Here is a 19,276-nt window from a genome sequence, read left to right as displayed (position 1 = left end):
CCGCGTGGCCACACTGGCCGGCCCCGCCAGTCAGCCGGCACGCTATTCGTTCGTTTCTTTCGTCAGTCGACTCGACTAAGTTGAGTTATCGACTAGTGTACTTTCCTATGTAGCACGCGTGTCAGCGTCATCGTATTTTATACGTTTCTGTCTGGCACATAGATAACTAACACATACCTACGAGAAAAGTCGCGGCCATTCTAGTGATCTCGACACGTTATTGTGTCTGGCATTTGTTCGAGAAAAGACGCGAATATTCTACTGTTTTCTTCTACAGAGAACCTTAGATACGTAGCGTTATAAATACGGACTATTCGCCGAATAGGAAGCTACTTAAGTTGATTGTCCTATTGACGATGTAATTAACCAATTTGGCAGGAAGAATAGGCGTATAGAATTCATCATTTATGGAAGAGAACCGCATTTGTAACTTTCGTATGTCGTAAGATGGCATTGTCTTGTATATGTGTATGGAAATGGAAATGAAGTCCGATGCTTCTTGACAGAGCGTAGGGGAACGATGCGGGAGACCCACCACGCCGTACTAATCAGATTAAATAAAACTTTCTTAAATTTAGCATGTGACTTTTTATTTCGTATTGCGGTAAAAGTAAAGGTAGCTCAAGGCATCCTTAGTGCCCCCTCCTTGAAGTTTTTCTGTATCCGCCACTATTCCACAATTGTAGTTCTCTCACGCCCGTTTTCCCACTCTTGCTTGCTGTGACGTAAATGTTTCCTACTGCCCTTGCAAGAACACACACACGAGAAACAATCGTAGGGGGCAGAGCACCTCCAACTTCTGGCTGTACAATAAATAACTTTCCAACCAATTTACCATGCAGATTAACAGTCGACATAATTGTCTACAAATGCATCAAGATACTGATGTGAGTGGTCTCGATACAACTGTCTTGGTTCCTCTAATCCCCAGGGTTTCTTTGATATGCTTTTCTTCTTCAAACCTCGATTAATCGGACTTGAAAACAAATTACTTGCTGAACGATGGGATAAGTTTGTCTATCTCACCTACAGATTTTCAGCCAGATTCCGCAGTTTGCCGTGTATCATCAGTTGGACGCGTTGTTTGAAATTTCATTATCTTACATCTTGCAATTCTGTAGCTCTGTAGCTCTGTTTGAAGTTATGCAACCGTCCACTGCTTCCCTTCAAATCATTGTAACCTACGCCGCGTGCAGTTTGTTGTGCATAACGTAGATCAGTCATACACACCCCGTAAACTGTATCGATCGTCCTTCAAATGCTCTTTGTAACAAGTGTGTCTTGTCCTCCCTTGAATATCCGTAGGTTTTCTTATGCACGACACGGTTATATTGCTACAATCTTATTCGAAAACTGTTGATAATTGTTTTTTTACTATGCTGTGGATGATCTTCCGTGTACGTAATTATGTTTAGCACCCCTCCTCGGACAACAAATGTTCTTTTTGTTACGTTTCACTAGGGACGAGACTTGCGGCTCCATGTTGGACAAGCAGTGGCGGCTGATCAGAGGAGGCAAGCGGGGTTAGACCTCGTCACTTTTCTGTGGTGGTAGTAGTAGCAGGAGTAGTTGCTTTTACAGTAAACCTTTATGCACTTTCGTCAGCATTTCTTCTAAACCCTCAGGAGTAAAGAGCAAGTCAAAATGCGAAAGCAGCTGGAGGCGCGAAGCATGTGCCCGGGAGGCCAGAACCTTTCCACGTCGCCTGCAAACGCTGGGTTGCCATGGTAACCTGACGTCACTACACGAACAGGAGAAGGGATGGAGGCTGTCGTAGACACAGCTTGGGGGGTACGGGAGGCCAGCAGCTGTGGTAGTGCCCCTCAGGGTTTCTTTTTAATGTTAGTTGTCGCGTGTGCAGTGAATAAGGAGACCTAAATGGGCCGTGGAGATTTAGTTCTGCGGCAGCGCTGTTCTTGTATAACACCAGTAAGAATTTCTTATGGGGCGTAGGACGTCAAACGGGCCGAATTGGAGCAGGAGAGGCACCGCAGGACATTTTATTTTCTACTGTCTATACTTTTACAAATAAATTCATAAAACTTTGTCGGCATGACCAGGAAGGATTCAGGATTCAAACTCATAGCAGTGGAAGTGCAAAAACATAACAAAATAATTGTTTTTAGATATAAAATTTCATCATTTTTTTTCACTTACTATTGGCTGCATTTGTTGCTACAAGCACATTTTTATTCAGAAATAAGAGAGATTCTTTGATGAATTTTGCACAGCATACAAACCATACTTACAGATGTATAAACTCTAGAATTTTCCAAATCAAAATTGAGATAATGAACTAAAAAAATTGATTTTTTTTCTAAACATAAAGTTTAAAACGTAACAGCTCATTCATTTTTTCATAAATTAAATAGATTCTAGAGTTTCAGACACCTGTAAGTATGGTTTGCATGCTGTGCAAAATTCATCGAACTGTCTCTCTTACTTATGAAGAAAAGTGTACAGGGCTATTATAAATGATTGAAGCGATTTCATAAATTCATTGTAGCTCCATTCATTGACATATGGTCACGACACACTACAGATACGTAGAAAAAACTCATAAAGTTTTGTTCGGCTGAAGCCGCACTTCAGGTTTCTGCCTCCAGAGCGCTCGAGAGCGCAGTGAGACAAAATGGCGACAGGAGCCGAGAAAGCGTATGTCGTGCTTGAAATGCACTCACATCAGTCAGTCATAAAAGTGCAACGACACTTCAGGACGAAGTTCAACAAAGATCCACCAACTGCTAACTCCATTCGGCGATGGTATGCGCAGTTTAAAGCTTCTGGATGCCTCTGTAAGGGGAAATCAACGGGTCGGCCTGCACTGAGCGAAGAAACGGTTGAACGCGTGCGGGCAAGTTTCACGCGTAGCCGTGGAAGTCGACGAATAAAGCAAGCAGGGAGCTAAACGTACCACAGCCGACGGTTTGGAAAATCTTACGGAAAAGGCTAAAGCAGAAGCATTTCTTAAACAGGACATTGGAAAACCGATGGATCGGTCGTGGTGGAGATCATGATCAACAATTCATGTCATGGCCTCCACGCTCTCCCGACTTAACCCTATGCGATTTCTTTCTGTGGGATTATGTGAAAGATTCAGTGTTTAAACCTCCTCTACCAAGAAACGTGCCAGAACTGCGAGCTCACATCAACGATGCTTTCGAACTCATTGATGGGGACATGCTGCGCCGAGTGTGGGAGGAACTTGACTATCGGCTTGATGTCTGCCGAATCACTAAAGGGGCACATATCGAACATTTGTGAATGCCTAAAAAAACTTTTTGAGTTTTTGTATGTGTGTGCAAAGCATTGTGAAAATATCTCAAATAATAAAGATATTGTAGAGCTGTGAAATCGCTTCAATCATTTGTAATAACCCTGTACCTATAGCAAAAATCAGCCAATAGTAAGTGAAAAAATGATGAAATTTCACATGTAAAAAAAATTATTTTGCTACGTTTTTGAACTTCCGCTGCTACGAGTGTGAATCCTGAATCCTTCCTGGTCATGCTGACATAGTTTTATGAATTTACTTGTAAAAGTATAGACAGTGGAAATTAAAATGTCCTCTGGTGCCTCTCCTGCTCCAAGTCAGCCCGTTTGACGTCCTACCCCCCTTAAATTTAGTTTTGCGGTAGAGATGTTCTTGTATAATACCTGTAAGAATTTCTTCCACCAGTCTTCCAAACGCACGGCAATTCTCGACAGAGAATTCAAACAGGTGTACTTGGATGTATTGGACAATATTGTAACACAGCTGCAAACGAGATTTTCACATGGTGATGAACTTCTATTCGTTATATTAGGCGATGCTTCGCTATATTAGGCGTAGGTATGCCTACATGCTGAGTTCGCCATTAGTTCTCAGCATCCATTGTGGCGTGTCTTTCAGTCGGTCGCAGTTGCGCTCTGTCAGTTTAGGAGACGTTAGCAAATGAATGATTGAGAACGGGGTAGATAAAAATCTTCCAGAAGATTTCAAACTGTTTTGTCGAAATGCTTCAATTCGTGCTACAAGTGTTTCAGCTGAAAGGAGTTTTCATTGACTTAAACGCGTAAAAACGTATTTGCGGAACAGTGTGGCCCAGGATCGCTTATCAGCTCTTGCTTGGACGTCAGTTGAAAAAACAGTACAGCGAATACTTGGAAGCCGAGATAGAAATATGACGATGTCGTCGAATGATTCGGGAAGAAGAAGGTACATCGAGTTTGCTTGTTACAAGTAACAACTCTCAAACGCTCAATCTGTTAGTTCGTTTGTAAATAAAAGTGAGTGTCTTTAGCAGTAGTAGTAGTTATGGTGGTGGTCGTCATCGTCTTGTAGTAGTAGTAGTAGTAGTAGCAGCGGCGGTGGTTAGGGACGCTAGGTTCTTTCTTTCGCTTCTGCCTTTTTCCCGCAGGTTGGCAGGGCCGGCCTGGTTACAACGGATTTGGCAATGTTAGTGGAAGGGGTGGCCGGATGCCCTTCCTGCCGCCACCCTGTACCCCCCTGGACGAAATTAGTGCACCCCAACTGTCTGCGACTAGTGTAATCCATGGCATAGTGCGAAAGTGTTCAAATGTCTGCGAGCCGTGTAACTGAGGCGAGATGTGGGAACCAGTCCGGTATTCACCTAGGGGGATGTGGAAGACCGCCAAAAAAACCACATCCAGGCTGGCCGGCACACCGACCGCCGTCGTTAATCCGCCGGGCGGATTCGAACCGGGGCCGGCGCGCCTACCCGATTCCAGGAAGCAGCGCATGAGCGCTCTCGGCTAACCTGGCGGGTGATTAGGTATGGCTACATGAAAGGAAAGCAAAGAGGATTTTCCAAAATGTTTCCTGACCTCCCCAGTATTTAGGCCCATGATCCGCGACAACAGACAATGATGATGAACTACAGGGCTCAACACCTGTTTCAAAATCACTTTCACTTATTGAGCACCTATTATCACTATACTCCTCAAGTACATTGTCCGCACAGTCGAGCGCACACGACACCACACATTCCACTGATTCATCTTGCAGAAACGATAATATTTGATCTGCCACTTCTTTCTCACTCTGCGATAATCCTTGGGTCCCATTCTGAGAAAATCGTATGTGGGATGTCGACTGTCAAAAAGACCACAGGCCTTTTGCGACCCCGCTCTCGAGGAGTTGCTTGTAAATTCTAGAGAAATAAGTTCAGAAAAGCCTCCCTGACAAGTAAAGTTATATTTGTAGGCAACTGCCAAACGCGAGGTACTTCCGCGCTGCCTCTCTCTTTCCATAGTCCAGACTAGTCCATATACGTGTAAAGGAAGCGCGGTTGAAAATAAAAGTACGTGGTTGGTAAAAGTGGACTGTATGTTTAGCACTCCATAGTGGGACATAGTTACAGGTGCGTCTGCCCGGTTTGTCGGTCAAGACCTGTCTCCCCTAGCTCTGCCCTCGGCCAGCTGTCTCGCTGTGAAGCCGTGGCCAAATGGAAATCGTTACTTGCAACCACTGTCCGATCGCTGGTGTGACCTCGCGAGGGCACCTTGCACCAGTGCAGAGCAGTGTTAGATGTTAACATAATTTTTTTTTCCAGAAAATAATTTCTTACTGTTACCAGTCTACGTATTACTGTTGCCATCATCGGTTATATGCAACCCAAATAGCAAAACTCATCTTTTAACTTTATTGTCTTATTTCCTAATCTAATTTGCACATCATCACCTTGTTTCCTTTTTGAGATGTTCGTCGTATAACCTCAATTCATTGACGCACCGTTCCGAATTCTTTGCCATCTCTGACAGGATGAATCAGAGAGAAACCTTAGTTTTTATTTCTTCTCCCAGAATTTCAATTCCTTTTCTTAAATTCCCCATTAGTTCCCTTTTGTTGGTTGCCGAGTGTACATATTGAATAATATGCGGATAGATTACAGCTCTCTCACTATCTTCTCTATAAATACCTCTCTGTCATGTCATTCGATTCTTCGAACTGCAAGCTAGTTTCCTGACGAGCTATGGATAAAGAATATTGAATAAAACATGAAATTTTATGCAATATCTTTGGTTAACGTTACCGGTCTAATAGCGAACTCATTTTATCACTAAAATTATCGAAACCTGCAATAGGTAAGAGAGAAACGCTGAAACAGCGATCATTTCCAGTGGATCATCCTGTGTATGTTTCACCTCTGAAACAGCTGTCCTGAAACTGTTCGTAATTGAGTCACGGTTTTCTACGTCTTTCAAAATATACTGTATAATGTTGAAAATTTTTCTGCGAATGTTTCACATTCATCTCACAACTCAGAAAAGTTCCACACCTGAGGAAATAAGTCACGTAAGAAAATGTCTGTGTTCAGTTTCTGATTGACACGAAATAATTTATCACTTACAGTTTCTGATTCATAAATGTCGTATTTTAGTAAATTCTACGCAATACGTAATGTGATCTCTTTTGTGATGGTTTGTGAACGATTCCGTGTGCGTACCTCCCTTTCCAAAAACTTTGGGCCAACTGGAACGCTGCCTAGCAGCGGTGGTGACTGCAGCAGCTGCAGATGTGCATTGAAAGTGGTGGGATGTGTGTGACTATCTGGATGTTTGTACTGGGTCCGATGGGGTACGTTGATCGGCTGTGAAAGGCTGAGATCGCACTAGAACACTTGGCCCCTGTGCAGAAATGTATTCCCGTTCTGAGACTCTGGGAGAGTCCACACATCGGTTCTGGAGGGGTGGCCGCCACAGTCTGCTGTCAGCCAATGAGCCGGGCACTTTGTCCGTCACGAACGAAACATCCTCTGTCCACTTCAACTGTACTGCGGCAGTGGCGGAATGTGCATGCTGCCTACTCTGCAATGTTTCTCGAACCATTTGAAGGAAACTATTTGGTGAAAAGATGATCCTCTCTGATCTCGGAGCCTCATTCAGCAGCTTTACAATGAAGTGCCTATCCTTCAGTTAATGGTCGTAGGACTAGTGACATTTGGACATAAAATAAGCTGCTGCACAAAATTCGATCAGTTTGCAATGAAAAAGGGAGCTCACTATAAGTTTTCATTTGGTGCAGGTTGGGTCATACATTGCTCTGAACTAAATTTAGGTAACATATTGAATTCTTCTTTAAATTTGAGGCAGGATTGTCTATTTACAGTCCAGAGAAAATGTAATGCACTCACTTCTGATCACCCGTGCAAATGACAGAGTGAAAAGAAATGTTCGTAACATCCCTCATATCTCGTAAAAGTCTTGAGCTACTTCAACGAGTTTTTAACAAATGAGAGCATGCAATCTAGAGTGTTTTTTAATAAAGTTAACATGTAAAACTCTCTTATCTAGTGTTATGTGCGAGTAACTTTAGAATGTTTTCAATAAAATTTTGCAATTACATTAAGGGCCATTCCTAGCTGCTGAAATGAGAATTAGTATGGGTTTACAATAACATAAGTGAAGGAATCACACATTTATTTGCATTCAGAGCGTGAGCTTTTCGTAAGCTATTGTTTGTTCAGTAACGGACTGTTTCAGCATTCTGACACTATTTTAACCGTGTTAGCACGTTTTTGAGGTGAAATTATGTAAATATCGCTGTATTTTGACAAGTGAAACTAATTTTAATATGGCAACAAGAGAAAGATGAAAATTCTTGAAAGTAATTTGAAAATAAATCGCTGTTTCTGTTGCAATTTCAGCATAATCCTGTGGCCCATTTCGTTTTGAATAATAAATCATTGACTTGTCAAATTATGGGTTATACTGGAATAAGTGTGAATATTATCGTTTTTAGACTCGCTAGTGTAGCATAGAAGGTCTGTGACATAAGTGTTTGTGTTAAGGCTTCAGCAAAGTTGTAGAACTACCACAAGTAAGTGCAGACTGTAGCAGTTTTCCTATTTGCTTTGGTCATTTGATACATGAAATGCATTTGCCATTGCGAATATGGACAACCATCAGCTGTAGAGTGGACTGACGACAGTGAAAATGTGTGCCGGACCGGGACTCGAACCCTGATGTCCCGCTTGTCGCGAGCGCCCGCCTTGCCGTTTTTAATCGTAATCGTTCGTCTTGTTTTTCCTGTGGTGTCTGTCTATTTGACATGAGATATGCCTGTCAGTATTCTGTGACAAACTACGTCAGGTTTTTGTACAATTTCACTGGATAATTCGATACTGTTGATCTTCAGAGGAATAGGAGATGCTCGTAACTAATCTGTTGAACCCTACATTCGGGATGATGGTTTATAACTAATAGATGACTAATGGAAGAAATAAGCACCTGATGTTTAAAATGCATTTTATACAACGTTTTTGTTCTACATTCTCGTAGTTATGCTCCTGCAAATTAATTAAGAATAAACACTATTTATGGCAAAACTGAAATTGCCATTGTTTAATTCGAAATTTGTTGATTTGTAATGTGAAACAGAGGGGTGTTGCAGTAAAAATAAAGAAAACAATACAGATTTCTCGTTGAGCGCTAGAAAACGGGATTTCCTAAAAAAAAAGATAAAATAAAAAGAAACGGAAACTAAAATACATCGAACGTAGCTTCAATACTTTGTCGAACTTGTATAAAACGTGTTTCTGTTATTCATAAACAGTTTCGTATTTATCAGTAATAACAGGAAACTCTTACTGTTGACCATGATGAAGAACGTTCTATTGAGCAGAAAATAACGGGAATAATTATGTGCATTTTTTATATAAACGTAGGCTTCCGCTGCCATCATCAAACCCAATAACATTTTTATGGAGTCACGTTTGAAGCTGCGAAATATGGATGAAATTTATTTTTTCTGGGTTTGTGACCGCATTGTCAATATATAAAACTGCCGACGTTTCGGTCCCTGTTGCAAGTGACCTTCTACAGGGTGTGTAAACTGAAACACTTGCAACAGGGACCGAAACGTCAGTAGTTTTATATATTGAGAATGCGGTCACAAACCCAGAAAAAATTTACTGTACATTTTTCTATGTTTGTGCATGTAAACCGCACTTGTAGGAATAGCAAACACTTTGGTTACATAAAAGCGCAGAAGTTACACAATCAGCTAATTTATAGTACTTATAAAATGCAATTTACTCTCTGTAAGGGTATAAAATACGCAACGGACTGACACTGAATGATGTGCCGTTCTAATTACGTGCAAAACAACCAACCAACCAAACAAACAAAAGAAAGTTGTCGGTTCCCGTTTTCTCTCGTACACATTCATTTACATTTCTTTCCCTACCAGTTATACCACCATTGCCATTTACTACGTCATTCTACATTTCGGTAGTTTTAGTAGAGCGGAAATCTAGCTTCAGCTGTAGAGCTACACCTTGCTAGTGCTCTGGAGCCTCCTCAAGGAAAGCCCCACCACTACCGTCGTCCCTCCCCTACCGTCTGCGCAAGAGGGGGGGGGGGCAAGTAATTTTCTTGGAGCTCTAAATGAAATTTGTGGTGCTAAACATAATTGGCCCCCCGCTTAAGCTAAAATTTGCTCAAACTTTCTTCATTCACGTAGCTGATACAGTTGAGTGAAATAGGATGAATCTATTCGAAACTCCACGTGTTGTGGTTGACGATGAAGGAACTGGACGTAACACAGTAGACGATACTCACCCCTGTTGTACTCAATCTCCTGCTGCGTGAACGTAGGCAGCCGTGAGCGGGGCCGGCCCTCGGCGGCGCTGTTGGCGTCTATGCGCTCCCTCATGACGGGCGGCCAGTCGCCCTCCGCCGTGAACAGGGCGTGTCCGAAGGCGCCGAGCTGCGGACATCAAAGAGGAGTGACTGTTTTGTCAGCTTTTACCGACTCAACTTTAGCTGCACTGTTTCACCAGAGGGACTGTGAAATTGTTTCCAGGCAGTACGCGGGACAATATAAGGTACTGCAAAACGCCAAGAGAACTGTCACACCCTTCTGGAAGAGCGATGAGATTATTAGCGCGATGGGCGCCACAGTCTTCCCTCTGCGACGTACATCGGTATCGAGGCAACTCTGGAGGAGGGTGTCTGTCGGAGTGTGCGGACACTGCGACGCCCGCTGCTGCGTACACTAGATGGACAGTACTCGTTGTTGCAAGACGACAGCTCCCGAGACACACACACACACACACACACACACACACAAGAAAAAAGGAGCTCAAGGACTTCAGATCTGGTCACGAGACTTGATGGCATCTGCAGTCTTTATTTACAAAATCACATCAAACTTTTTTGTTTTTTATTTCCGACTGACGTCGAAAATTGATGGGCATCCACAGGTCGAGAGTTCGACAGGGTGACAGAAAATTTTGGTCTCTGGAGACTGATAAGCGTTGGTCAGTCGTTTTGACAAGTCGACAATTCTCCGTAGTCGTACTCACGGAAGTACTGCACATTCCATAAATATCAGAAAATCTTGAGAGATTTCAAACTGATTGCCGTAGTTAGCAGCTTTTTATAAGCACCAATCATATTGTCACTTCTTACATAATGTCTCTTACATCATACTCATTGATAGGCTAGGTGCTGCTGTCTTGCTGATTTCGAGCATGAATGGCTCCTTCCAGCCTCCATATTTCCTGAGGAGAAATGACAGATCGTTTCCTAAGGAGAGAACTTGAGGACATCAGTGTGCTACATGGATATCGCTATGATACATGGATATTTCGTGGTGCAGGACCCTTTGGATATTCTGATCTCTTGCATTTGACCCCCATGGCCTTTTCAGGCTCCTAATAGATATACACGTCAATAATTGTGAAACTTTCTGTAACACCAACATAGTGTCCGATCACAGAGACAGACTGCAATAACTATAGTTATTACAGTTCTCCATGAACTAACACTCTAGATACAGCCTTTCATCACGTACTGGAGGACGTTCCTGCGAGTGTGACACGTGCTATGGAGTTAAAATGCGACGCTTACAATGGCGAACTTACATCCCCTGTGCATTTGGTCGCAATAAAGCGAGACTGGTGTTCAACTGGCGCATCCGTTTCAGACTGCACACTTTGCTTAGTGACACTGTTCTTTGACTTGGGGGGGGGGGGATGCGTGGGTTGAAAGTTTCAGCCATTGCTGGAGACTGCTGATTGTGTGATTCCGAGTAGCTAAAAGCAGACATTATAAAAAATCTCAAGCGACAGACATATCTGACAAAGTGGTACTGATAGTCAAAACCATCACTGATGTGCCTGCATCAGTATATCTTTTATCACACTAACATGCCGATGTGGCGTTGTTGTTCCGATACAAGCAGGATAAATGAGAATTAGAAAGAACAACATACAAGGTGAACCAGAGCTCCACCGACTAACTTTCAGAACGGGTGGTATGAACCAAAACAATAAAAAAGTGTCTAGTATGCATGGGCTGTAAAAGGCGTACCTTAAGAGATAGGAGCACTTATTCATCCTCACTGCTGGCGTACACATCTCTTCTAAGGAAAGCTCTTCGCTTTGCATATTTTGAGAGATGGTAGTACGGACCAAAATAAGAAAAATTTTCCAGTAAACATGTTCTAAAGAGCACCTGTTTATCGTCGCTATTGTAAGACACATCTCTCCTACAGATAAGTGTTCATAGCGCCTGAGGTACGCGTTTTAGAGCTTGTTTTTACTTGACGTACTACCCACCCCTGACACTTTGCCGGTGGAGTTATGTTTCACCCTGTATGCATGGGCTGTCTGTAGTTGGTAGTAGGTATCGCTGGAGGCAGATGGTAACAGCTTTTCTTTCCCTTGAAACTTACTCCAAACTGCAGACTCCTCTCCGAAGCCTCCTGGTCGGTGGGACTTGACGCGTTGAGCGGCTCGGCCCAGTCGCTGTTGAGCGTGATGCCCACGTAGCCTGCACCAGGACAGGCCGACAGTAAGGTGAGAAAGAGCGAAGGCAGAAAAGGGCGCAGCTGTCGCTGAAAACGCATTAGCGCGCAAACGGTCTGCAGCACACTTACACTGCACGCCACTTAGAACTGCACAGGATACGTACACTGCACGCCACAAGAACTGTAACACCGTCAGGACGACATACAACACCATGAAACTGGCATGACATCGTTAGTAATTAGCATTTTAGTGCGAGCGTATGTTTTGGTAGGACTGGCCGGCCGCAGTGGCCGAGCTGTTCTAGGCTCTTCAGTCTGGAACCGCGCGACCGCTGCGACCGCAGGTTCGAATCCTGCCTCGGGCATGGATCTGTGTGACGTGTGACGTGTGAGCAACGAGTTTGCGTGAAACTTTGTTTCAAAACCGGAAAATCAGCTTCTGAGACTTACGAACTATTAAAAACAGCTTTTGGAGATAATTGTATGAGCCAGTCAAATGTTTTTGTCTGGTTCAACAGATTTAAAAATGTCTGCGAATCATTCGACGATGAACCACAGTCCGGCCGTCCTTCCACCTTTTTTTTAAAAAAAAAAAAAAAAAAAAAAAAAAAAAAAAAAAAAAAAAAAATGAAAATGTTGTGAAAGATCGCGACTTGGCGCACTCTGATCATGGGGGATATCTGATGAACTTAGTTTAAGTTTCTATGCAGTTCAGTCAATTTTAACTGAAGATCTGAACACGCGTCGAGTGCCCGCAAAATTCATTCAAAAAGAGTTGTCAAGTGACCAGAGACAATAGCGACTTGAAGTGTGCCAAGAACTGATTAATCGGACTAAAAATGACACAGATTTGTTAAACAGGGTAATTATAGGTACGAATCGTGGCTATATGGATATGATCCTGAAACCAAAGTGCAGTCTTCGCAGTGGAAGACTCCAGGTTCACCACGACCGAAAAAAGCACGGCAAAGTCGAGTGAAGGTGAAGACAATGTTGGTGATTTTTTTTATTTTACCGGTATTGTGCATCATGAATTTACTCCTGGAGGACAGACAATTAACCAGGAATACTACAAATGTGTCCTTGAGCGTTTGCGTGAAAAGGTGCGGAAGAAAAGGCCTGCATTGTGGAAGAGACAGGAGTTGGGTGCTACACCACGCTCCGGTCCATCGTGCCTTCTTCATCGTTGAATTCCTGTGCTTCCACAACCGTCATATTCCCCTGATTTGGCCCCTGCGGACTTCTACTTGTTTCCTAAACTGAAATTTTCACTGAAAGGGAAGCGATTTGACTCGATTAAAGACATCCAGGCAAACACGGAGAGTGTCCTTAACACACTTCCGGAAAAAATTCCAGGAATGGTTCCAAAAGTGGAAACACCGTTGGAGTCGGTGTGTTAAGTCATAAAGGGACTATTCTGAAGGAGATGCATCACAGTAGCATGTAAGTACCACCATTGTACAATTACAAGACCATTATTGAAACTTTACAGTCACACTTCGTATTAGAACGAAGTTTATGGAGACTATTATTCTGCAGTGTATGAAGTGATACATTAGTGTTCAGTGAAAGTAACAAATATTCATAGACTGGCCGGCCGGCCGCGGTGGCCGTGCGGTTCTGGCGCTGCAGTCCGGAATCGCGGGACTGCTACGGTCGCAGGTTCGAATCCTGCCCCGGGCATGGGTGTGTGTGATGTTCTTAGGTTAGTTAGGTTTAAGTAGTTCTAAGTGACTTATGACCTAAGATGTTGAGTCCCATAGCGCTCAGAGCCATTTGAACCATAGACTGTCCCATGGACATGGATTGTTTGAAAGCTATGTATTTCATATTGTACAAGTTATAATAAAATGATCTAACATTTTGTGTGTGTTGTGGTATCTAATCGGCATCCTCCAGAAGTAAATGTAAGAACCCACCACAGTGCCGACGAGTTTTTTATCGTCCGACGCAACACATTAAAACCCTAATAGTCCTTTCTTCAAAAAGTTCCTTACGTTATCCATCTAAATTATCCCAGAATAAAAACTACCAGCAGGCTTCAAAGTCACACTGATGTTTCCATTATTGATGTAGCGCTAAGTGAGACAGGTAAGCACTGTGAAGGGTCTTGTTGCAAAATCCATCAGCTGAAGAAGGATTTACGGACTGCACACAAGATATAAAACTGGGTGACCAGAATGCAGAATAAAGTTCGTTTCTCTCAAATTGTAATACAGTTTGCGTACCATATCGCTCGGAGTACATTACCATAGTCAAGTTGTCTGTAATGTGGCTATGACACTGTCGCTGTTTGCGTTAACAGATATCCTTATTATACTTTCAATGGGGCACTTTCCTTTGTGCAAATGCGAATACTGTGTATTAAGTGAAACTGTTTGATGTAAACGGTAGTGGTGTGTCAGTGTGGGCGTTAGTGTTGTGTTTGTACTAATCACCCATGTTCAGCAAAAATAGAACACGTAGAACGCTTAGCATTTTAGTCACCTCAGTTCAGCATATGTCCTGTTGCCTAGTAGGCAGAGAGTCCGCCATGGGACCTGATAACGTTTTCCATGCGTGATGGCATCGACGCTTAGAAGACACGAATGGCGTCCTGTGGTATAACCATCCGTGCTGCATTCACCTGTTTCCAAGGTTCATCTGTGATGGTTGGCATTGGGCAACACCACTGCACCCATCATTTCATCATATCCCACAAATTTCCGGTTGGCGACAAGTCTGGTGATATGGCGGGCCAGGGCAAAAGGCTGATATCCTGTGACACCAAGAAGTCATGTGTTCGTGCAGCAGAGTGTGGTCGTGTATTGTCTCATTGAAAATTGGCGCCTGGGGTGTTGTGCAGAAAGGGTATGGCTACGGATCGCGGGATGTCATTCATGTAGGCACACCATTTACAGTGCTGTGGACACGCACCAACTGTGATTTGAGGTTGTACCCAATAGCACCTCAGAACATAAGGCCTTGAGTTAGGGCTGCATGTCTTTTGCGAATGCAGTCACTCTATGCCGCACCTCCTTTCTGTGGCGATCCAACATGCGACCATAATTTTCAAAGATACAGAACCTGGATTCGTCCAAAAACACTATCTGATGCCATTCCTGTTCCCAGTGACGTCGTTCCATACACCATTGCCGTCTAACATGTTTCTGTACATTTGTCAAAGGTAGTCGGAGAAGTGGACGACGCACACGTGACACATGCTGTAACTAACGGTGCCGGACTGTCACCCCTGATAGTGTACGATGTGTTACATTGTTCCAATGTTGCGCCAGAGCTGAGGAGGATACAGGTGTGTCCTGCAATGCCATTCATATGAGGTGTCGATCTTATCGGGGGTTGGTCTGGTTGGTACGACCTCACCCATCTCGTCGTGTTCTATGGCCTTCCGTGAACCACTCTGCTCATAACCCTTGCACTGCCGAAACGTTTCGTCCCACAGGAACTGCAGTTTCCCAGATGGATGGATCACATTCTCTCATGCCAATAATGTGCCCTCTTTTAAACAGTGATTTGACGGTATGGTTCGTGCATATGTCTGCGACGCGCACGTCTGCTCAAGTGACACATACATTACCTGCGGTTTATTGCGACAACGAGAGCTGCAGACACATTTTACTGGTAGGTGATGCTGCGCCGCTATATCGATAGTGACCTCGAACGCGTTGGCCGACAATGTTAAACTGCTAATCATTTCAAGATTTTCATGATCTCTATGTATATGAAAATAGTCAATTACGCAGTGTAAAAAAATGTAACGGCATTCTAAGATACTGCTGGTATGTCCTCATAATTTATCTTTGGAACGGGGAAATGTTACAATACTTCTTTCACTGGAATAAGATTTGTGTCGCTTCATTCTCTGGCTTCATCTAGGCTGGCAGCATATTGTGGTACTCACGAAACCAATTTTTGAATGATTATTGAATAATCTGAATAAAAAGTGTTTTATTTGGTAGAAATGTTTCAAGTACCCATTTCCATGCCATTATCTAACCAAAACTGTAAACTCTCATCTACACAGAAGATCGTTTTCAATAGGACTGCAACCTACACCGTTCAGTGACGGGACGATTTGAGCTCCGTGTGTTTTGTTTTCGTTAATCATTCTCGCATTCGAGAAATAACTTATCTTTGTATGAAACAGTCTGATCATATTAAGTTTTCTCCTGTTTTACATTTTCACATTGTAACAATTTCATGAAAATTTTACGGCCAAAAGGTTTACTGATCAATGTTGAGAGCCACCGATTATGCATTCGCCTAACATTCAGCTATGGGAAAAAAGTAAATACAGTTATTTAAGATCCAAATATTTTTTTTCTTGCAGAAACTACTGAGATAATGAGAAACAATCACATAGTAGTTGGAATGTGCTTTCATGACGTGGCAAAATATGTATTCGAAACATTTGAGTTACTCTTATATTTAAATGTTGCGTGACTGGAGTATTTTTCCTTTGACGTAATGTTCTCTATCTTGAAGGCCCATGTCAGCATCTCGTTGGTATTGCGATAGACAGGTAACGCTTGTACGTCAGACTGCAGCGACCAGCCTACGAGCTGCTGCGACTTCTCCTGGCCTGGCTTTAGTAAGCTCAGTGCCCGAACGTAGTGTACTCGTCCCGAATAGCATTGCCAGTTATTTCACATGTCCTCAATAAATGGGACACTTAAAGGCAGTCTAGTGATCAGGAACTTTACGTCACCACCTCTTCTCCCCTTGCACACCAAATACTTTTTCCTTTTCTCGTATCTTTGTTCCGCATCACTGCAAGGTCTACATGGTTCTTAACGGACTTTGCATGGATAATTTAAGAAGTGGTCAGATTCCCTTTCTGTCTCAAGGTGTCGCACAGCTCGCAGTGTTCAGTTGTGGGTCGAAGAGCACCAGGATGAGTTGACCACATCCCCTGGCCACCATACTCCGTGGATTCAAACCCAGTCGAGAATCTGAGGGACCACAGTTCACGCCATGGATCCTCAACAGCAAAATTTAGCGCATCTGGACACAGCACTGGAGTCCGCAAGGCTCAAAATCCCCGTCGGTACACTCACGAACCTAACAGACCATCTTCCTGCACATCTCGGAGCCGTTCGCGCTGGAAAGGGTTGTTATTCAGGCTTTTGACAGGTGGTGACATTAGTGTGGATGGACAGTACATGTGTGTCTGCTACCACTACCCAGCAGCGCTACCCAGTTGCTCCTGGAGCACTGGCCACTCTTCGTGCTCTGCAGTCACCGTTAACACAGATAGGTCCCTGTCACTGTAATTGTACAGCTTGTCATGTTTGTGATCTTGTAGTTTGTCCTGTTTTTCTGATGGTAGACTGACAATAACATATGATAAGGTGGAAGAAACCTTGTGTTTTGTGAGAAAATGAATAAAACGAATTTTGAACGATTAAAAAGAGCGACAATAAAAAAATGAGTATTTTAACATATTTGAAAGAACAGGAAGCAAGATTACAGCCTCAGAAACCATGACAAACTGTATAGTGTATGGTACAGGTCAAAGTACAAGCACAAAATTGCTATGGTCTCATAAGAGGCAGAATAGTAAACAAAAAACGACTGAAGAAAGCACAGAAAGTGCAGAAACCTTTTTGGGTCAAGGAAAAATAAAGAGACCGTATCTTTTGCACAAGGCGTAATTTCTTTCAAACTTTTGCGTTCAAAATACGAGGGGACTTCAAAATGTAAGTTACCACATGTTGTCCTGCTGTAAGACTACCGCACACCAAAAGTGGCATGCTGTCAGAAGAGAGTACATCCTTTGGGTTCCCTGCAGACGCAGTTCTGCTGCGGTCCGGTTCACAGGTGCTTTACAATGTTGGAGCGAAATGGCGCGGCAACTACGAAAGTACTTCAAAGATGAAGTGCGTGGGCCAGTACGATTATTGGGGGAAACACGTGTAAATTGCCCACCGGTACACCGTGAAATTCTGGCGCCCTGTGGACGAAATGCGATGTCACATCTAGTCATTGGAAATGGTGCCAACAACTTGGCCAAGACCGCACAGGCGTAGGTGATGCTGGCCAGGAACGATGGCCGGCGACATCGAGCACAGAAGACAATGTCCAGGTTACCGACGAACAGATTCGCAGGAGTCACAGAGTATTGAGGACGTCCAGGCAGTGGTTCTCGATTAGTTCCACGACTGAGGAGCAGATTTCTGGTGTCGAGGAACTGAATGATTGGTAGAACGTCCCCACCGTTGTTGACAGAGACTTGCTAATCCTGTTGGAAAATACTGTCATGTGTCTGTGTGACTATAAGTGTGGTGTGGCATTCAGTAAAAGTGGCTTGGCCTGTCACATTAACGTGCAACTTACGTTTTGAAGACCCCTCGCAGCAAAGATTTGCAGCATGGTATGTGGTTCTGAAGCCAGCACGAGGGTTTACTTGTCGTACAGTATGGCTCGTGCAGGGTATGGTGGCTGATGCTCAGTGACGAGTTTTAGTCCAAAGCACTGGCGAGTTCATTCGTTTGTTCAGAAGGGGAGGTGGACACGTGTTTTCCACCTTTTGGCCAGTCAGAGATCACAGAATAAAGGTGCGCACACTGCAATCTTTCTCAGACGATTTTACAGAAACTATTCGGTAAAAAATTTCATTTTTGGTTTACTTATAGCTTTATGGGTCAGGTTCATGATGACATGCCCATTGTTTTGTTAATGATCATAGTTACTGTGATATTTATGTGGAAGTAAGACACTGTGCACAGTGAAGAATAGAGGTCAAGAAAATTGATCTGATTTAGCACACTCATTTGCGATCGCGTCATGCCAGCGATACAGAATATTCAGATATCGAAATGAGATTTTGGCAAATGATAGCAAGCAAAAGAGGAGGGTATTTTACCCTATTGTTGTTATGTAAAACTTCATTATCTACCATGTTATTCCAGTAACTACAGACATTTTTAGTGAAAGAATGTAATTTTTAAGGGTCACAAATAGCTGGTGAAATGAGAAGTGGTATGGGGTTTGGAACAAGCTATATGAAGACATTACAAGTTTTTCTGTACTGAGGATGTGCATTTTCATAAGCTACTGACTTTACTTTTCCACTGTTCCTCACTTAATAAACTTAATAAACCACTGTTTCAGGAATCGCTCGCAACTGTGTCTGCACAAAATGTTAGTTAGGTGAGACAGTGTAAACTCCACTGTGTTTTGGTAAAAGAAGCAAATTTTGACAAGGAAACCAGGGAAATGTGTAGATTGTACTCAAAATTCGCCACTTATGACGCTTCACAGAAAATTACAAATGGCTAAAAAGCCAGGCAAAAACCAATTGCTGCATTTTCGGCGGAATTCTTTTTAGGTGCTGACGAAAGCAGAGATGACATTGGATCTTTTTTAATGGTCACTATGCAAGCGTGCATGTGGAAGGGCCCCACTTGATATTTACAAAAAATGTGAATGTAGGCTTCAATTTGGAACACGGCACTTCCCCTGCAGCGCTCGGCATTTCTCCAACAGCGCTCTGAGCGAACCCCCACCACTGCCGCT

General features: G+C 43.2%; 1 protein-coding gene across 1 annotated transcript in view; it reads right to left on the bottom strand.

The window, feature by feature from the left end:
* LOC124805057 (myrosinase 1-like) overlaps nucleotides 1-19,276 on the bottom strand; it is a 59,027-nt gene that overhangs the window by 10,256 nt on the left and 29,495 nt on the right. Inside the window, exons 6-7 of the mRNA XM_047265479.1 lie at nucleotides 11,684-11,781; nucleotides 9,565-9,712 (exon numbers count right to left, since the gene is read on the bottom strand). Coding sequence (XP_047121435.1) covers nucleotides 9,565-9,712; nucleotides 11,684-11,781 — 246 coding nt within the window. The remainder of the gene's footprint in view (nucleotides 1-9,564; nucleotides 9,713-11,683; nucleotides 11,782-19,276) is intronic.

Source organism: Schistocerca piceifrons, chromosome 7, assembly GCF_021461385.2.
Source record: "Schistocerca piceifrons isolate TAMUIC-IGC-003096 chromosome 7, iqSchPice1.1, whole genome shotgun sequence".
In the NCBI taxonomy this organism is placed as follows: domain Eukaryota; kingdom Metazoa; phylum Arthropoda; class Insecta; order Orthoptera; family Acrididae; genus Schistocerca; species Schistocerca piceifrons.
The sequence above is the reverse complement of the archived record's forward strand: the minus strand, read 5'-3'. Positions and strand labels throughout refer to the sequence as shown.